This window comes from Dipodomys merriami, unplaced genomic scaffold (assembly GCF_024711535.1).
Source record: "Dipodomys merriami isolate MVZ:Mamm:240054 unplaced genomic scaffold, mDipMer1.0.p SCAF_42, whole genome shotgun sequence".
Taxonomy (NCBI): domain Eukaryota; kingdom Metazoa; phylum Chordata; class Mammalia; order Rodentia; family Heteromyidae; genus Dipodomys; species Dipodomys merriami.
Window position 1 is genome coordinate 1,851,986 of NW_027205826.1, and position 18,683 is coordinate 1,870,668.

The window sequence follows — 18,683 nt, forward strand, 5'->3', positions numbered from 1 at the left end:
ACTGATAAATTATATACTAGACCACTGTACGCATACATCCTGACGTTGTAAGACATAACATTTGAGACGAAAAAGCAACAGAAAGGAGACTTCTGCTTGTCTCCGGGTGGACTCTGGGCCCTGTGCTTGGGGAAGTCTCTCCACCCGCGGTGGGGGATGATGAGAGTTCAGAGCGAGCACAGCAGGGCCGTGATGGTGGGGCTGGACCCGGTCACCCCAAGACCCACAGAAGGCCCACGCTCGTCCTTCCCTCACCCGCATCGCAGCAACCACCAGAGCCCCGGGCTCCAGGAAAGGCCCGGGCTGGCCACGGGGCCCGCGCAGGTTCCCGCTGCTCCCCTCGGGCGAGGCCTGGGCAGCGGGCGGCGCGCGAGGGTCCTGGAGGGGCCCGGGCCCGGGGGAGGAGGACGGAGCCGAGGGCGCCCTACCGGCGCGGTGTCAGAGTCTGCGGGCCTCCAATCGGAACCAGAGCGGGGGGGGGGGCCCTGGGGCCCCAAGACTGAGCGGATGGAGACTTGGACGGTGCCTGAGATGTCCCCCACTATCCTGTGTCTCCCCCTCAGCGGCTGCTGGCTCCGCAGCCGGATGTGCTTCGCCCCCTTTCCCCGGGAGTGCGGGACTTTGAGTCCGTTCCCCCGCCGTGCGCAGGGCGCACCGACCGAGCCGAGCGGGGTGGCCCCCCGGGCCGCGAGAGCGAGAGCGCGCCGGAGACCCCCCGCCTCCCGGAGCCCCGCGCGCGCGGCGGGCCACGCCCACCAGCGGGGCCACGCCCACCTCCTGGGCACGCCCACCCCGCCGCGCGTCGCCCCGCCCCGCCTTCACCTTGCCAGGATCGCCCCGCCCACGCCGCGCGGGGGGGCTCCGGGCGCGTTTATTTATTTATTTCTTGAACATTCCTCCGACCGACCGCATCCCCGCCCCTGGCGCGCGGCCCCCGCCCACCCCCTCCGCACATATACCCTTGCGCACGCACACGCGCGCACACACACACACACACACACTCACACACACACCCGGCGCGCACACGCGCTCCTTCCCTCTCTGCCTCCCGCGCTCGGCCCCTCGCCCGCCGTCCGCGCACGCAGCCGGCCCCGCGCCCCGCGACCCGCGCCCTGCGCCCCGCGCCCCGGCTCCCCGCGCCCCTCCGAGCCGAGCCGAGCCGGGCCGGGCCGGGCCGGGCCGGGCTTGGAGACGCTCATGGCGAAAGTGCCCGGCGAGATGGAGATCGAGCGCAGGGAGCGCGGCGAGGAGCTGTCCGAGGCGGAGAGGAAGGCGGTGCAGGCGACGTGGGCCCGGCTCTATGCCAACTGCGAGGACGTGGGGGTGGCCATCCTGGTGAGGTAGGTGTCGCCCCGGCCCGGCGGGCCGGGCCCGGCGCGGGGACGGCGGGCTCGGCTCGGACCGAGCTCTGGCGCCGCCTCTCCAGCTGCGATCGGGGGGCCGGGTCGTGGGGCACGGGAAGCAGGGCGCGCGCGTCGGGCTCAGCCCTTCCAGGCTCAGGGCTTGGGGGCTCACCGGGAACTAGAACGCAGCTGCAGGAGGACACCCCCCCCCGCCGTCTCCCTCCCCTCCCTGGCCTCCGCTCGGGACCCCAGGACCTCAGCCAGCAGGCCGGCCAGGCCGGGCGCACACACATTCTACAAGCCCCGGTGGCTCTCATTTTGGGGTGGGGGGAGTGGACTGAGACTGCCAAAAAGGGGCTCAAAGAAGAGCAGTCTCTCCCCTCCAGTCCAACTTAGCTGATGAGCAAAGAGCAGGAGAGAAGAGGGCAGGAGGAGAGTGAGGTCCAGCTCTCCCACTGCCCCTTCGGCCAGCCCGCAGACCAGGTGACGCACAGGTGAGTTTGGTGCTTGGGAAGGAGAGAAACTTCAGGAAACAAGGCCCTGTCCTGGGACCCCCGGCTAAGGAGGAAACGGCAGTGTCTCTGGCTTGAGGTTCAGTCAGGCATCAGGGTCCCCAAGGGGACCCCACCCAAGGTCCCCCGGGTGCCCATATAGCCCCAGCCAGCTAGAGACCAACTACTGCTACAAACCGAGTCTAGACTTTCTTCTCACAGGTCGGATGTGGGGTACAGGAGGGGAGTCTGGGGCTCACTACCTCAGCCCCCTGTTTTAGACTCAAGGAGGCTGGCAAATGTGAGGCAGATCTGGTGGGGGGTCTTAGAGTGCAAGCATGGGGTGCACCCTTACTGTGGAAGGAGGGGAGGGCTCCTGTGTGCCTGTCTCTAGTCCTGGCCCAGCCTCTGGCTTCTTTCTCCCCCCTCTCCCTTCTGCTCCCCCAAACCTGGGCTCTACTGAGCTCCACATGGATAGGTTGGGGTTCCAACTGAGAAACAGATTTGATAGAAAAGACCGAGAAGCTCTTTTGGGAGGCTTGCCGAGGAAGGGGTGACAGCGAGCTAAGAGAGGGACTGGGGACCCCCGAAGCCCGAGATGCTCAGGATGCACTTGGCAGCTGCTCAAGCCCACAGTCCGCAGCCCAGGCGCTGCTCTATGCTGGCACTCACCGCCCTCGGCTCCCATGCATGGGGGGGGGGGCAGGGCAACACCACAGGACCTTGCGATTTTACCTTTTACTAGTGAGGGAGATCCTAGGAATCAGGGGAGGGGGAGTGGATGAATCCCCCAAGGGGAAGGCTGCTTCTTGGGTCTGAGTTCTTCGTATTATTTCCTTCCTCTCGCTGTTCCATCTCCTTCTGGTGGTCCATTCCCAACACGAAGGGTTACGAGGTCTGGCTGGGGGAAGGCATTTAGCAATCTTCCAAGTGCTTAGACCAAGACTAATCAATGCATTGCAGCGGTGGCGCTCACCTTTGGCTTGTTGACACCCCAACACCACCTCTGTGTTGACCAGAGCCTGCCCAGGACAGCCTGAGCCAACCCTGTCTCAGCCACACCCTGCCAGCTCCCCGTGCCACCAACTACTCCTTGTCTTCTTTCTCCTGCCGTCTGCCCTATGGCCTGTCTGGTAACAGGACTCATTAGCTCCATTAGCCCTGACCCCCAGCTCCTGTGTGTTCCAGACTTATCCCAGCTCCCATCCTCCCATCTTCCCCCACACAGTGAGCCCACCAGCCCCAGCCTAGCCTTCTGACCATGGCCACCCCCCTTATCGACCTGCTGAGAAAGAGGAGGCAGGGAACCTCCACCCTCCACCTTGGGAAGTTAGCCGTCCAGGTGGTGGTGAAGGAGGAGCTGGTGTGGGCTGAGGCAGACCCCACACTGCTACTCCCCGCCAGGGAGGAGTCTGAGGCAGACCCTCACCCACCCTCGCTCCTGGTTGTAACGCTGACACCTTCCCCCTCACACTCAGACAAGACTATTTCAGGCTCTTGGAAACCCAGATGCCTCTGGGAGCTGAGAAACTCCCCACGGCTGGCTGCCGAGGCTTCTCCCTGGCAGTGGGGGCCCGTCTGGAGGGTCCGGAGGAAGCAGAGACCGGAGAGTGAAGCCAGGACTCTGGAGAGGAACAGACAGGGCCCCACTCCCCTGGCTGAGAAGCGGGGCTCTGTCATTCTTCAGTCACAACAAGGTGCTGTGGGTATTGAGGCAGCAGATTCTCCCCTCCCCGAGGTGCCAGGGCCCGGCCCACCAGTCTCTCCAGGGACTCTGGGGGAAGCCATCAAAGCTTGGCTCCTTCATGATGACTCAAGCAATGTTGGGCATCAGTCTGTGAGATGGAGACCCAGTGCCAACCTCAGGAGCCCATACACTGAGTGCTCAGCAGAGAGTCCCTGTAACGATCTCAGTAGTGAAGTGGGACAGAGGACTGACTGCACAGTTGTGTGTGTGTGTGTGTGTGTGTGTGTATGCGTGCATGCGCGCACCATTACTAGGGTCTGAACTCAGGGCCTGGGTGCTGTCCCTGAATTTTTTTTTTTTTTTGGTCGGTCATGGGACTTGAACTCTGGGCCTGGGCGGTGTCCCTTAGCTCTTCAGCTCAAGGCGAGCGCTCTACCACTTGAGCTACAGCGCCACTTCCTGTTTTCAGGTGGTTTTATTGGAGATAGGAGTCTCACGGTCTCTCCTGCCCGGGCTGGCTTTGAACCGCGATCCTCAGATCTCAGCCTCCTGAGTAGCTAGAATTACAGGCGTGAGCCACCAGCGCCCGGCTTGTCCCTGAATTTTTTTCCCCTCAAGACTAGCACTCTACCACTCAAGCCAGCTTCTTGGTGGTTAATTGGAGGGAAAAGTCTCACAGTCTTTCCTGCCCAGGCTGGCTTTGAACTGTGATCCTCAGATCTCAGCCTCCTGAGTAGGATTACAGGCGTGAGCCACCAGAGCCTGGCTGGGTTGAGGTAATTAAGGACAATACAGAGAAAGAGGGGATGGGGAATGGAGGGAAGGAGGGACTTTGTAAACACATCCACTCAGCTCAGAAATCATTATTTGTAATGCAATTATAATGCCCTCCCCCCCCCCAAAAAAAGTCTGAGGTGCTCACTGACACCCAGACTGGATTTTTCCATTTTGTCTGTCAATACAATGCTTCTGTTGAAGAATCCAGCACATTGGTAGACTTCCTCTGTCCTTGCCCATTTGTGTAGGAGCCTTCCTAAGGCTCCTCTGGAACTTCTGCAGACAAGGAGGCCCCGGAGTGAGCCCATGGTCGCAGCCAGCCTCCAGGAGGGGTGCTTCTGGTTTGCCACCTGGTGACCAGAGTGTCCACATGGAGACCAGAGTGTCCACATGGAGCCACGTACCCTGGTTGTCTGAACCTCGCCTAGCCAAAAGCAACCAGCGCGCCATATGCTAGCCAGATGCCTGCTCTGTGCCCATCCAGCTCTCACAGCTGAGACTTGAGCCCTGGCTGAAGGCACAGATTGCCAGCTGTGTGCTATGACAGAGGGAAAAGGGCAGGCAGAGGAGTCCCAAGACCCAAAGGACGGGTCCCAGGTACTCCATTATGTGGTGGCTTTGCTGGAGTCCCACCATGTCTGCACGGGGTCCAGTCCCTGTGGGAGAGGAGGTACTGATGTCACCATCCCACACAGCAGACTGTGAGGGCGGAGGCCAGGAAGGCCTGGTAGATGGCGCCAATGGCCCTGAGGCGACATCCGTGGTCCTGGTCAGCCAGCCCAGTCAGGGAGGGGAGGTCTGCCTGGGGAGTGAGTCAGGGAGGCATTCCACTCCATGGAGAGGAAGGCTGGCCAGCAGTAAGGGCAGCTTGTGGGCTGGACCAGAGATGACTCAGGGCAGGGGTCAAGTGGATGCGGTACTGGAGAAATGACTGTGGAACCGTGGGTAAGAGGCCCGGAGCACCAAGTCAAATAGGTTTTTACATTTTTTTTTTCTGGTCAGTTGTGGGTCTTGAACTCAGGGCCGGGGTGCTGTCCCTCTTTTTTTTTCTGGTCAGTTGTGGGTCTTGAACTCAGGGCCTGGGTGCTGTCCCTGAGCTCTTCCTTTTTTGCTCAAGGCTAGAGCCCTACCACAATGCCACTTCTGGTTTTTGAATAGTTATTTGGAGGTAAGAGTCTCATGGAGAGGCTGGGAATGTGGCTCAGTGGTAGAGTGCTTGCTTTGCATGCATGAGGCCCTGGGTTCCTCAGCACCACATAAGCAAAAAGAAAAAAGCCGGAAGTGGAGCTGTGGCTCAAGTGGTAGAGTGCTAGCCTTGAGCTGAAGAGCTAAGGGACAGTGCCCAGGCCCAGAGTTCAGGCCCCATGACTGGACCAAAAAAAAAAAAAAAAAGAGTCTCATGGAGACTTTTTTGCCTAGGCTGGCTTCAAACCATGATCCCCAGATCTCAACCTCCTGAGTTTATGGATTACAGGTGTGAGCCACTGGTGCCTGGCACCAATTGCAACTTTAATAAATCAACCAGTGTTTACTGCAGGCTGAGGAAACTGAGCTGGAAGAGGAGGGGCTGACCCGAGCCTCTGTTTCCTCTCTTCACTGGCTGAGTGACCTTAGCTAGGTCACCTGACCTCCTAGGAAAGCATTAACTTTAAGTAAGGCTTCACTTAAGTTGGGAGTAGCGGGGCCTGCCTGCGATCCCAACTACTCAGGAGACAGAGGCAGGAGGACCATACCATAAGAGTCCAAACTGGGCAAAAAAGTAATGTGACTTTCTTTCAAAAACAAAACACAAGGGCTAGGGGTGAGGCTGGTTTAGTGCTTCTTATCTAGCCGACTTAAGGCCCTGGGTTTAATTCTCAGTTCTGCCAAAAGGGAGAGAAGTGGGGGAGGACAGAGGGAGAGAGAGGTAGGGGGAGGAGAGAAGGAGGGGAGGGGAGGGAAGGGAGATTTACTAAGGCCTGCATGTCTGAGGACACTGTATTCAGGACATATCGTTTCTCATCTGTCCTCACAGCCCCTTATGAGATAGGAACAGCAGTGCCCTTTTTATGAATGAGAATTGAGGCTCAGCTAGGCCACATAACTAATCAAGTGCAGTGTTATATGCCTATAGTCCAGACTGAGGCGGGAGGATTTTTTTTTTTTTTCAAATGCTCATCCTAAGGCTTGAACCCAGCGCCTTCTTCTCACTCTAAGCTTTTTCTTTCTTTCTTTCTTTCCTTTTTTTTTTTTTTTTGCCAGTCATGGGCCTTGAACTCTGGGCCTGCGCTGTCCCTCAGCTCTTCAGCTCCAGGCTAGCACTCTACCACTTGAGCCACAGCACCACTTCTGGCTTTTTTCTGCTTATGTGGTGCTGAGGAATCGAACCCAGGGCCTCATGCATGCAAGGCAAGCACTCTACCACTGAGCCACCTTCCCAGCCCCTCTAAGCTTTTTCATTCAAAGCTGGCAATCTACCCGTTGAGCCATACCTCCACTTACAGCACTTTGATTTGTCTGCCGGGCTGGCTTAACTCCTCCAGCCTCAGCTCTTGGTCTCCTGCATAGCTGGGATTGCAGGAAACCAGCACCTGGTTTGCAGGAGGAGCTCAATGAGCCCAGGAGTTCAAGGCCAGCCTGCAAGCAGAGCAAGATCCTGTCTATAAGGGAAAAAAAAAAAAATACCGCAAGTTGAACAACTGACCAATGATTCCAGAATCCAGGCTCTTGTGCTCTCCGTGGGGACTGGAGCCAACCTGCCAGGTTGTATAAGGCTGACAAGTCAAGACCAGGCTGAGGCCTGGGAGGAGGCGCAGAGTCCGCAGCTGGACGCGGCAGTATGGCCAGAGGAGGCGTCTGGGCTTGGGGGGCATGATGATGAAAAGCAGCAAAAAGAATCAGGGTGGGAAGCCGGGCGCCGGTGGCTCACGCCTATAATCCTAGCTACTCAGGAGGCTGAGATCTGAGGATCGCAGTTCAAAGCCAGCCCGGGCAGGAAAGACCGTGAGACTCCTATCTCCAATAAACCACCAGAAAACCGGAAGTGGCGCTGTAGCTTAAGTGGTAGAGCGCTAGCCTTGAGCTGAAGAGCTGAGGGACAGCGCCCAGGCCCAGAGTTTAAGCCCCACGACCGACAAAAAAAAAAAAAAAAAAGAATCAGGGTGGGCTGGGAAGGTGGCTCAGTGGTACAGTGCTTGCCTTGCATGCATGAGGCCCTGGGTTCGATTCCTCAGCACCACATACACAGAAGAAGCCAAAAGTGGCGCTGTGGCTCAAGCCTTGAGCAAAAGAAGCTCAGGGAAGCTCAGTGCTCAGGCCCTGAGTTCAAGCCCCAGGACTGGCAAAAAATAAAATAAAAATCATCAGGACGAGGCTGGCTCCTGCTTCCCTGTCCTGGCCCCTGCAGAGGGGCCTGGGCAGCCCCTCCTTCAGCGCCCCCCCCCCTCTCCTGCCAGGTTCTTTGTGAACTTCCCCTCTGCCAAGCAGTACTTCAGCCAGTTCAAACACATGGAGGAGCCCCTGGAAATGGAGCGGAGCCCTCAGCTGCGCAAGCATGCCTGCCGGGTCATGGGGGCCCTCAACACGGTGGTGGAGAATCTCCACGACCCTGACAAGGTGTCCTCCGTCCTGGCCCTGGTCGGCAAGGCCCACGCGCTCAAGCACAAGGTGGAGCCCGTCTACTTCAAGGTAGGCAGCTGGCCAGCATACCACCCTGCCCGTTGGTGTCATGGGACAGCGAGGGGCCCCCCCCTGGGGTGGGGATGGGGGTACCGAGGGAGGTAGGGCGTCCAGGCGTTCAGTCCTCCTTCCTCCCTTGGCCCCAGATCCTCTCTGGGGTCATTCTAGAGGTGATCGCCGAGGAGTTCGCCAACGACTTCCCCCCTGAGACGCAGGGAGCGTGGACCAAGCTGCGGGGCCTCATCTACAGCCACGTGACGGCCGCCTACAAGGAAGTGGGCTGGGTACAGCAGGTCCCCAACGCCGCCACGTGAGGAGGGGGTGAGGGCGGGCTGGGAAGCCCCCCATGTTGTCTCCTTTCCTGGCCCCTAGGCCTCCCACCTCTCTGGGGACCCTGGCCCCGACCATCAGGGTGGAAAACGTCTGGTAGACTAGCTGACTTTGGAAACCTTAAAACCAGGCGTTCATAGGAGAAGGCCTGGAACACAGATCGGTGGGACTGGAGGCCAGCGCCGGCCCCAGCCGCTGCTTCCTCCCCAGACAGAGCAGCCCTGGAGCCCTAGAGGTTCCTAGCACCCAGGTTCAAAGGGCTCTTCCCAGCCGGGCGCTGGTGGCTCACGCCTGTAATCCTAGCTACTCAGGAGGCTGAGATCTGAGGATCGAGGTTCAAAGCCAGCCCGGGCAGGAGAGACCGTGAGACTCCTATCTCCAATAAACCACCAGAAAACCGGAAGTGGCGCTGTAGCTCAAGTGGTAGAGCGCTCGCCTTGAGCTGAAGAGCTGAGGGACAGCGCCCAGGCCCGGAGTTCAAGCCCCATGACCGACAAAAAAAAAAAAAAAAAAAAAAAAAGGGCTCTTCCCAGGCAGGAAGGCTCTGAGATGGCCCAGGTCAGCTCAGCCCCTCTCCCTGGGCCTGCGGTCAGCCATCCAGTGCTGGCCGTTCCTAGCCGCCCTCTGCCTCAACAGGCCAGGGAGAGCACGAGGATGTGTACACGCATGCACGCATCAGGTACACGTGTGTCACATGCCTGCTACCGCGGGAGCGTTCCTTTGCACCCTGCCCTGAGGCCAGCTCCCTCCCAGCTCCCGGGGCTCTAGGAGGGTGGTCAGCCCCAGTGACCAGGCCCCCAGACACAGCAGACACAGCAGCTGGGAGCGCTCGCCCCCAAGGGTGGAGGCAGGGCTGGAAGAGGAAGGACGGAGCTGGCGGAGGCGGGAATGGGAGGTAGGGGTCAGCCAGCAGCTGGGGACGCACATTGTAGGGAAATATTCCCAGCAGCTTCCCTGGGGGCGCGGCGGCGGGGGGGGGGGGGGGGGGGGGGGGGGGAGGGGGGAGGAAGGGGGAGGGGGAGAGGCAGCTCTTCCAGGGCTCCTCCTCCCCCTTTACGGGCCCAGTGAAGGAGGTCCCCCAAGCCTGCCGGCCTTCCTGCCACTGACCCAACTGGTGGAACGGCTTCCTTGCTCCCCCCCTCCCCCTCCCCCTCAGGAAAGCAGAGTTCCCAGGGCCCGCTGCAGCCAGGCCAGCCCCAGATGTGCACAGCTGGGCCCTGGCCTGTCCCCAACGCAGGCATGGACGGGAAGCGAATGGAAGGCTTTTACCTACCACAAGAAGGCACTGGGAGAACTGGGGCTACCTGCCCCTCCTTCAGCTGTCACCCCAAAGGGCCTTGGAAGGGAATTTGGGGCAGGGGTACCTTCCCCTCCCTCCCAACCCTCCCCCCCCCAGGCAGGCTTGTCTGCCCGGTGATGAGTTTGTTTACAGCTAGGAGACAAGACTTCCTGCTTTTCGAGAAAAGGCTGTTTTACAAGGGCCTAGAGGGACTCTGGGGGAGAGCTGGCCGGCGAGCCCCAATGAATCAGAAACACATGGCTGCTGCCCCCCCTCACCCCCGACTTCTCCTGCCCCAGCTGGACCTCAGGGACTTAGATCACCACGCCAAACCTCAAACATCAGGAAACCACCACCACACCCTCTGCCTTTCTGCCCCTGGTGGATGGGACAGAGATGGGCAGCGACCAGGAGAGGGCCAGGGTCTAGCTGCCTCCATCCGGGCACTGTCCTGTCACGGGCCTGTCCCCACCTACCCCCATCCTTGGGCCGTAGCTCTGCCCCCCCCCCCAAGCCTGCAGCCCCACCCCACTGCCGGAACCCTTTGAGCCCCACGGGTGGGCTGGTGTTACAGAGCTGTCTAGAAGGCCCATCCAACTTCTCTTATCAGGGCTGTAGCATGGGCCAGAAGCCACTGTTTACTCCACGTCTGGGCTTCAGGGTGTGTGTGTCTCTGTGTGGGTGGAGGGGCGGTGGGGTAGGGGACAGGGCAGCCAGCAAGCAACCACAAAGGGGCTGCACAGAAACCCCCTGGGTGGCCAAGGGAGGGTCATGACCTGAAGGAACAGAAGAGGATTTGTATGAAATGCTCTTGTAGTTTGTGTCGCTCGCTTCTCTCACGCAGGCAGGCCAGGAGGCTGCCTCCACCTTTAGGAAAACAGAGCTTGGGCTCTCAGGGTCTGCAGGCCGGCCTGAGGTCACACAGTGAGTTGTGGTAGAAAGGTATGGTGGTCCAGGCACCTTAGCGCACACCTGTAATCCTAACTATTCAGAAGGTTGGGATGTGAGGATCGCAGTTTAAAGATAGCCCAGGCAAGAAAGTCCATGAGACTTATTTCCAATGAACCACCAGAAAAAGGCAGAAGTAGAGCTGTGGCTCAAGTGGTAGGGCACCAGCTTTGAGCAAGAACAAAAAACGGTTCAGGGACAGTGTCCAGATTCTGACATCAAGTCCAGGGCTGGCACACACACCAAAAAAGAGAAAATGGGTTGCTATCATGCTGGGGTACCCTGCCTCACCACCCCAAGATCCCTCTCCCCATGTCCCAGGAGGCGGGGGCTTGATCTCCCTCTAGACCCCCCGTAACCTATGACTCCATCTCCTATCTTGTCCACAGCCCCCCCACCACGCTGCCCTCCTCGGGGCCATAGGACCCCTCCCAGCTCCCCCCTTCCAAGGCAGCACCTTGAGCAGAAGGCTGAGTTCTGAAGACCCTCCTTGACCCTCCATTTTGGGGTGCCAAGGAAGCTGGAGGAACCCCGACTTGACTTCCTGGAAGGAGGCCTTCGCCACGCCGGCCTCAGTCCCCCCCCAGCTACCGGGAGGCCATGTTGGCTGCCTGGATGCGGACCCCAGCTGGCGGCTGGGGGGGGCACCCTCCCGCCCTGCAGAGGGGGCCACTCTTAGCTTTTCTATTCACCGTTTAGAGAGGGACCAAGCTGAGCGGCTGGCGGGGTGCGGGGACGAAGTCTAAGTCACTCTGGGAAAGAATCAGCCCAGTTGTGTTGTTCTGGCCACCAGCATGCAGGTCTCCACTTCAGCATCTAGAGTTGAGCGCACATCTACCATCACCACAGATATATTCTATATACGATCTCTATAGAAATCTCTATACCTATATATCTATATCTATATAAATCTATACCTATCACGTGTATCTGTAGGCCTGGGACCCTCGCCTGCCCCTCTCCCTGGGGGGATGGGAGGTGTGGGGGGAGGGGAGGCCTGGTTACACTTCTGCGCTGACAGCCGAGTTGTGCTGTCCAGAAGAACGTGGGACAAGCACCGAGGCTTGGGCTGGCTGGCTGGGAAAAGCTGGGGTGACCCAGCCTTGTGGGACAAGTCCAGCCACTCAGACCAACTCCCCACATTCCTGCCTTCCACCTCTGGGCAAAAATGATTTCGCATTCCTACCCTTCCCCCAAAGAGCTTTGGCTCATGGACTTGTCCTAGAATGGGGAAAGGGCCAGGACAGGCCCAGAGGCTCACAGCTCCCCACTGGGTGGCCACGTGGGGGGAGGTCGGGCAGGGAGGGGCTCAGTAGGGAAGGCTGACAGGCCAGGTTCACTGACCCTCTGGCAGACAGCACCAGCCCAAGTGCAGAGCCTGGGGCTCACCCCCTCCCCCCTCCTCTCCACCCATCCGCCTCCCTGGGCCCCTCCCCCCATGTGTGCCCTTGGTCACGTGATTGTCCCGAAGGATAGTTTGCCTGCATCCCCTCCTGTCCCATCTTCCCAAGGTCCTCCTGTCCACCTTTTGTAGTCTCGGGTGTTTGTAACCAGACCCAGCCGTGTCATTAAACAGACCTGTCTTCGTGTCCCCGAGCAGTCATTCCATGTCTCTCCCGCCACCTGCCCCCCACCCCCACTCCCCCACGAGAGACCCTTTCACCCGTGTCTGAGCCATAGCATCTCAGGACCCATCTTTCCCTTGGGACCGAAGACTCCTGTGGCAGTGCTGACACGTAAGCTAGGAACACAAGCTACAAACGAGAGGAGCCTGGGGAAAGTCTGTCCTGATTAAAAAGTCAGAGAGCTTTTGGGATTTTGTTCTGGAAGTTGCCTCACCAGCCTAGATAAAAGAAAGGAATCGGCTGGGCACTGGAGGCTCAAGCCTGTAATCCCAGCTGCTTACAACACTTAAATCTAAAGGTTGAGGTTTGAAGCCAGCCTAGACAGGAAAATCTGTGAAACTCTTATCTCCAACTAACACCCCCCTACACACACACCCCAAAAGCCAGAAATGAAGTTATAGTGCAAGCGATAGAATGCCAACCTTGAGCAAAAAGGCTAAGGAACAGTGCCCAGGTACTAGCGAAAGAAAAAGGAGAGAGAAAGGAAGAAAAGAATGGCCAAGCTGGGCACTGGTGGCTCATGGCTGAGATCTGAGGATCGAGGTTCAAAGCCAGTGCAGGCAGGAAAGTCTGTGAGACTCTTAGCTTGAATGAATCACCAGAAAACCGTAAGTGGCACTGTGGCTCAAGTGGTAGAGCACTCGTCTTGTCAGATGAAGAGCTGAGGGTCAGCACCCAGGCCCAGAGTTCAAGTCCCATGACCTACAAAAAAAAAAAGGAAAGCATGCTAGGTGCTGGTGGCTCATACCTATAATCCTAGCTACTCAGGAGGCTGAGAGAAATCTGAGGACTGCAGTTCAAAGCTAGTCTGGGCAGGAGACTCTTATCTCCAATTAACCACCAGCAAACTGGAAGTGGAACTGTGACTCAAAGTGGTAGAGTGCTAGCCTTGAGCACAGAAGCTCAGGAACAGAGTCCAGGCTCCAAGTTCAAGCCCCACAACGGGGGGGGGGGGGGGGGAGGAGATGGGCATTGGTGACTCATACCTGTAATCCTAGCTATGCAGGAGGCTGAGATACGAGTATCACAGTCCAAAGTGCCTGCAGGAAAGTCTGTGAGACTCATCTCCAATTAACCACCTGAAAAGCAGAAGTGGAACTGGGGCTCAAAGTGGTAGAGTACTAGCCTTATGCACAAAAGCTCAGGGACAGTGCCCAGGCCCTGAGTTCAAGCCCTATGACTGTCCCCCCCCCCCAAAAAAAAAAAGGAAGAGAAAAGGAATCAGGGGAGAGATTCACAGGGAACAGGGACCTGACCTCCCTGTTTGAGCATTGTAGCAAGAGTCAAGGATTGAACTTGACCTTCTAGATCTGAGCACTGGCCTTGGTGGAGGAGGGGGACAGGGGACCGCTGAGCCCCGGCCAGTGACAAGCGGCACCCCAGTCCTTGAGTTCTCAGCCTCCAGAGCCCCTTTCCTAAGCCCTGCTGGGCCAGGCCTGCCCAGCCCCCACCCGGATGGAGGCCGACAGTCAGCGGTAGCATCAAATCCCCAGGAGAGAGAAGCAGGAAACAGCCTCTGCCCCTGGGGAGGCTTCGGCTGCCTGGAAGGACTCAGCTGACACTGGAAACGTCTAGTCTCGCAGACCGTGAACTTGCATTTAGGCAGCGCCTCCATCTCCTGGGGCTGGCTCTGTGGAATACTCCATGGAAATTCAAAGAATAAATAACTGCGACTCTTCGAAAGCGAGAGCAGTACACCAGCCAAAGAGTCCACTGCACGCAGGGTGCCCAGAGGGGGGGCAGGCTGGGCCTGTCCAGGAGGCGCCATGCCAGGCAGGGCTCCGGGCTCAGGTTCAAGTCATTGGACAAAGCATCCAACCTTTCTAAGCTTTGATGACTTCTAGAGACCGCGAGGACCAGGAGGATGGCGCCCAGGCCCCAGGGAAACTAAGGAGGAGGAGGAAAGAGGGTAGAATCCTGAGAGAGAAGGAGAAGCCACAACAGGGGGAAGAATCAGGTCAGAGCCGGGCACCGGTGGCTCACGCCTGTCATCTTAGCTACTCAGGAGGCTGAGATCTGAGGATCGAGGTTCAAAGCCAGCCCGGGCAGGAAAGTCCCCGTAAGACTCTTTAATAAACCACCAGAAAACCGGAAGTGGTGCTGTAGCTCAAGCTGTAGAGCGCTTGCCTTGAGCTGAAGAGCTGAGGGACAGCTGAGGCCCAGAGCTCAAGACCCACCACACACACACACACACACACACACACACACACACACACACACACACACACACACACACACACACACACACACACACACACACACACACACACAGAATCAGGTCAGCCACTTCCGGAGACCCAGGACAAAGATGGGGCAGCAGCAGCCTGGAGACCTTCTGGAGTCCGGGCTGCATGACCCCTGGGGGCTCAGGCAAAGCTCAGGCTGGCTGGTGGCCATTCAGCCATGGAGGTGGTTGGCAGGGAATTGTCTCTGAGAAGCAAGACCCCCACCCTATTTCACTCCGATTGGCGTAAGAAGCCATGCTGAGGCGGGAAGCAGACCCACCTTGCAATATATGGCCCTTGGGAATGACCCTCCCCTCCCCACCCCTTGGACAGGGCTCGGCTATCACCCCAGGCCCTGGCTAGGGCAGCTGAGTGGGGGTTTGTTCTGCACTCTGCCTTCTCAGAACAATGTCTGCAGAACAACTGGGTCAGCTTCCCCTGGGGAGCTCTGCCTGTGCGCCATGGGGTGTCAGAAATGGGGGGGGGGAGCAGGAGGCTGAGGTTCCTTCCAACAGTGCCCAGTGCGCAGTCCCACAGTGCCCCCTGCTGGCCACTAGGGAAACATCCACGTGTACTCTGCCTGCCCCACCAACTTCTTCACGTCCAAGGAGTCTAAAGAGACAAAACAACAAATGCCCAGCCCTAACTGCCTGTGAAAACGTCCCCCCCAGATCAACCCAAAAGGTAATAAATGCTCGATGGTTTAAAAGATGTAGCCAGATGATGTGGTGGATCAAGTCTCACACGGGCCGGTTTGACCTTTGACTTTCCTGTTCCCTTGATCACTTTTACCGACTGTGATTCTGTGACTCTGTCATAGAAAACAGAGACTTCCTACTCATCTTCCTGAGATTCTTTTTCTTTTTTTTTTTTTTTTTTGTTGGTCATGGTGCTTGAACTCTGGGCCTGGGTGCTGTCCCTCAGCTCTTCAGCTCAAGGCGAGTGCTCTAGCGCTTGAGCCACAGCACCACTTCTGGTTTTCTGAGTGGTTTATTGGTGATGAGAGTCTCACAGATTTTCCTGCCTGGGCTGGCTTTGAACCATGATCCTCAGATCTCAGCCTCCCGAGTAGCTAGGATGACAGGCTTGAGCCGGACCTTCTTGAGATTCTTATCTCCAATTAACCTTCAAAAAGCCAGAGCTGAGGTAGAGCACTGGCCTTAAGCAAAAGGAGCTCAGGATCAGCACCCAGGGCTTGAATTCAAACCCCCAGGACTGGGACACAGACACAGACACAGACACACAGACACACAGACACAGACACACACACACACACACAAATTATTAGCATGAATTTTACTGTCCATCTTTATGTTGTGCAGTGCATCTTGGGTGTGGAATCCACACCAGCACACATTTTCTGATTTGTAACTTGCAGATCTCTGGGGATGACAGACAGGCGCCACTGTACCTAACCATTGGTTGAGACGGGGCCTCATCAACTTGTTTGCTTAAGCTGGCCTCAAACCAAGATCCTCCAATCTCTGCCTCCCAAAGAGGATCACAGGCTTGAGCTACTATACCCAGTTTTCACTGGCCTCATCTCACATCTTGCTTGAATCCTATTCTAGGGAAGCCAACTCCATTGGAGTGGAGGGCTTCTCTGGAATCTTGTCGCCACCCATGCCCTGGGGGTCCCCAGAGCCCTGAGCTCATGGGTTGCTCAAGAATGGGGGGGGGCATGTGACCAGGAGCATCTCCGCTGCCCTCAGCATGGCTGTGTCCTGTCCCGGTGGTGCTCATTTACAAAACACAAGTTCAAAGATAAAATGATTCGGAATCTCGAGACAGGGACAGCATAAGTAAGACAAACTCAGTGTCCTTCGGAGCCTGGGATCCCAGACACTGCCCAGGAGACACTCCGAGGCACAGGACAGGAGCCGGTGGGGAATTAAATCCTGCCACCATTTGAGCTATCCTGGGAACGGACTATCCCCATCAGCCTGAAGATAGCCTTCGGCCAGCGGCCCTGTCTCACTCAGCCTGTGAGAGATCCCAAGGGGAATGGCAGACCTCCACCACCGCACCCATGAGGTCATAGCTGTGACATTGTAAGCAGCTGCGTTTGGGGGTCATTTGTCCTATGGGGGCCTCTCGTGGGAAACCCTTTCTCTAAATCCTGCCCTGGAGCTAGCTGGCGACTTTGAACTAGCTCCCAGTTGTCAGGCAAGATGAATGTTTCTCTCTTCCCTTCCATGCCTCAATTTTCAAAGCGCCATATTCACTTAATTAAGCGCCTAATAAATATGTTCAGTGATTATGTGTCAAAGAAAAAAAATAAAAATAAGCAAGAATTAAATTGGATGTAGGAATCAAATTAAGATCCACTTTTTTTTTTTTTTTTTTTGGTGTGCCAGGCCGGGGGCTTGAACTCTGGGCCTGGGCACTGTCCCTGAACTCTTTTTTTGGGGGGGTTCTGGTCGTTGGGCCTGAACTCGGCCTGGGCGCTGTCCCTCAGCTCTTCAGCTCAATGCTAGCGCTCTACCACTTGAACCACAGCGCTACTTCCGGCTTTTTTCTTTTTGCTTATGTGGTGCTGAGGAATCGAACCCAGGGCCTCGAGCATGCAAGGCAAGCACTCTACCACTGAGCTACCTTCCCAGCCCTGTCCCTGAACTCTTTTGCTTAAGATTCAACCACTTTGGGCCACAGCTCCTCCACTTCCAGCCTTTTGGTGGTTAATTGGAGCCAAGAGTCTCACAGATTTTCTGCTCAGGCTACCCTTGAATCACAATCCTCAGATCTCAGCCTCCTGAGTAGCTAGGGTTATAAGTGTGAGCCATCCATATCTAGCCTAAAATCCTTTTTTTTTTTTTTTTAATGTCTTGGGGGCAGTTCTCTGGGTTTGCCTGGGTTTGAGTTTCTCAGGAACGCAGAGGAGTCTGCAGAAATCGAGGGCATCTTGCTCTCATTCAATCCTTTCGATGTTCAAGCTGTTAGCAGTTGGCCACTGCAGTTCCTTCCGCCAGCTCCTGTGTCCTTGGAGCCTGACCTCGTTAATCAGTGACACTTCCGCTTTAAATAAGATGCCTCAGCTCCCTCCATGAGAGCTGAGGCCTAGTCCTGACCCCAGGGTTTCCTTTCTCCAGGGAGCCCTGCTTCCTTAAGGGTGGGGGTGGGGTGCCTGCTAGAAAGACACAGAGAGCTAAGCTGCATCCCTTCATGACTAGCGAGGTTGGACACTGGTTCTTGATTTTGATTTTATTATTATTTTTTTTTTTGTCAATCCTGGGGCTTGAACTCTGTTCTTGAGCTTATTGACTGGCGCTCTACCAACTGAGTCACGCTTCCACCCGCAGGACCTCTTTTTTAGTTCTAGATAGTGGTCCTTGATCAGTTACACTGCCTTCGAAATCCTTTCTCCCCCTCGCTTGCTAGGCTCTGGCCGGCCTTTTACCGCATACAAGTCTAAGCTTCTATATTCTCTGACCTCATAAGCCCATTGGTGGTGAGTTGGGGTACCTGAGCATTTAGTTGCCTCCAAAGCCAGTGTGCTTCCCCCAGGCCAGGCTGCTTTCCTGGGGTGACTACCACCTCTGAGGGGTGCTGGTGGATAACAGTGGTGCTCAGAACTCTGCAGATGAGTCCAGGAAGGGTACAGAGGTGAAATCAATCAAGTCCACTGCCAAAGGAGGCGTGCGCAGCCCTGGCTGAGGTGACTGAGGAGGTTGGTGAGGGAGGAGGAGAGTCTGCACCAGGAACAGGCTGAAGGGGGGGGTGGAGATTATTTCAAGGTCACCTTGGGGAAGGTGAAGGCATGGGGGGGGGGGGAGTGGACAGGGCTGAAATCTTTTCCAGGATCCCAGGAGTCTGACCACATCAGCCCCCTTTCCCCTTCTCCCCTGGGGATGCCTGACACCCCAAGTTTTCTCCTGGGAGGCAGACAGCTTTTGGAATGCCCAGGGTCGTAGAGTATATGAACACCTAGATGAGTGTCCCTGGAATCCTGTGTCACAGAGAGATGGGAATCTTATAAACCACTGAAAAGCCTTCCTAAGAACAAGCGTGGCTCTTAACCTGGAGGTCAGAATACCTGGTTTTCAGATGGAGGGAGCAAAGAGACCTCGAGGTCACTTGACTAGTTGGGGCAGCACCATGCAATACCTGTTAGAACCACCAGAGGGCGGTGCCCCACCATCCACACCAGCGGTGGCGCCTTCTGACAGCTTGGCTCTTTTTTTAGGAGGGTGAACTTCACACCTGGGCCGTCTCCCCCTTCCTTTGTCCCCTGGCGCCCCTTGGGTGAAGAGACGTCAGAGTACAAGTTCTAGGAGGAGTGGGGACCTGCCTGAACATGCAGATGCTCAGGGGCCGCCCCACC

The 18,683-nt window shown here is 57.1% G+C and overlaps 1 protein-coding gene across 3 annotated transcripts; it reads left to right on the plus strand.

Moving 5' to 3' along the window:
• Nucleotides 1–940: 940 nt before the first annotated feature.
• On the plus strand, nt 941–12,103 carry Cygb (cytoglobin). Of its 3 annotated transcripts, none has more exons than XM_069992935.1 (4): nt 941–1,340; nt 7,733–7,964; nt 8,102–8,276; nt 10,902–12,103. In XM_069992935.1, the coding sequence occupies exons 1-3, from the start codon at nt 1,198–1,200 to the stop codon at nt 8,267–8,269; spliced, it is 543 nt and encodes a 180-aa protein (XP_069849036.1). In that variant the 5' UTR covers nt 941–1,197; the 3' UTR covers nt 8,270–8,276; nt 10,902–12,103. The 3 variants fall into 3 exon arrangements, with proteins under 3 accessions (XP_069849036.1, XP_069849035.1, XP_069849037.1); XM_069992934.1 differs by having other exon boundaries at nt 942–1,340; nt 8,102–8,265; XM_069992936.1 differs by lacking the exon at nt 941–1,340 and adding an exon at nt 1,612–1,837 and having other exon boundaries at nt 8,102–8,265.
• Nucleotides 12,104–18,683: the final 6,580 nt, after the last annotated feature.

Coding starts and splice junctions, on each gene's coding strand:
- Cygb (XM_069992934.1), top strand. CDS start 1,198: ATGGCGAAAGTGCCCGGCGAGATGGAGATCGAGCGCAGGGAGCGCGGC. Junction 7,965..8,101: donor TGGAGCCCGTCTACTTCAAG/GTAGGCAGCTGG, acceptor CCTTGGCCCCAG/ATCCTCTCTGGGGTCATTCT. Junction 8,266..10,901: donor CAGGTCCCCAACGCCGCCAC/GTGAGGAGGGGG, acceptor TCTTGTCCACAG/CCCCCCCACCACGCTGCCCT.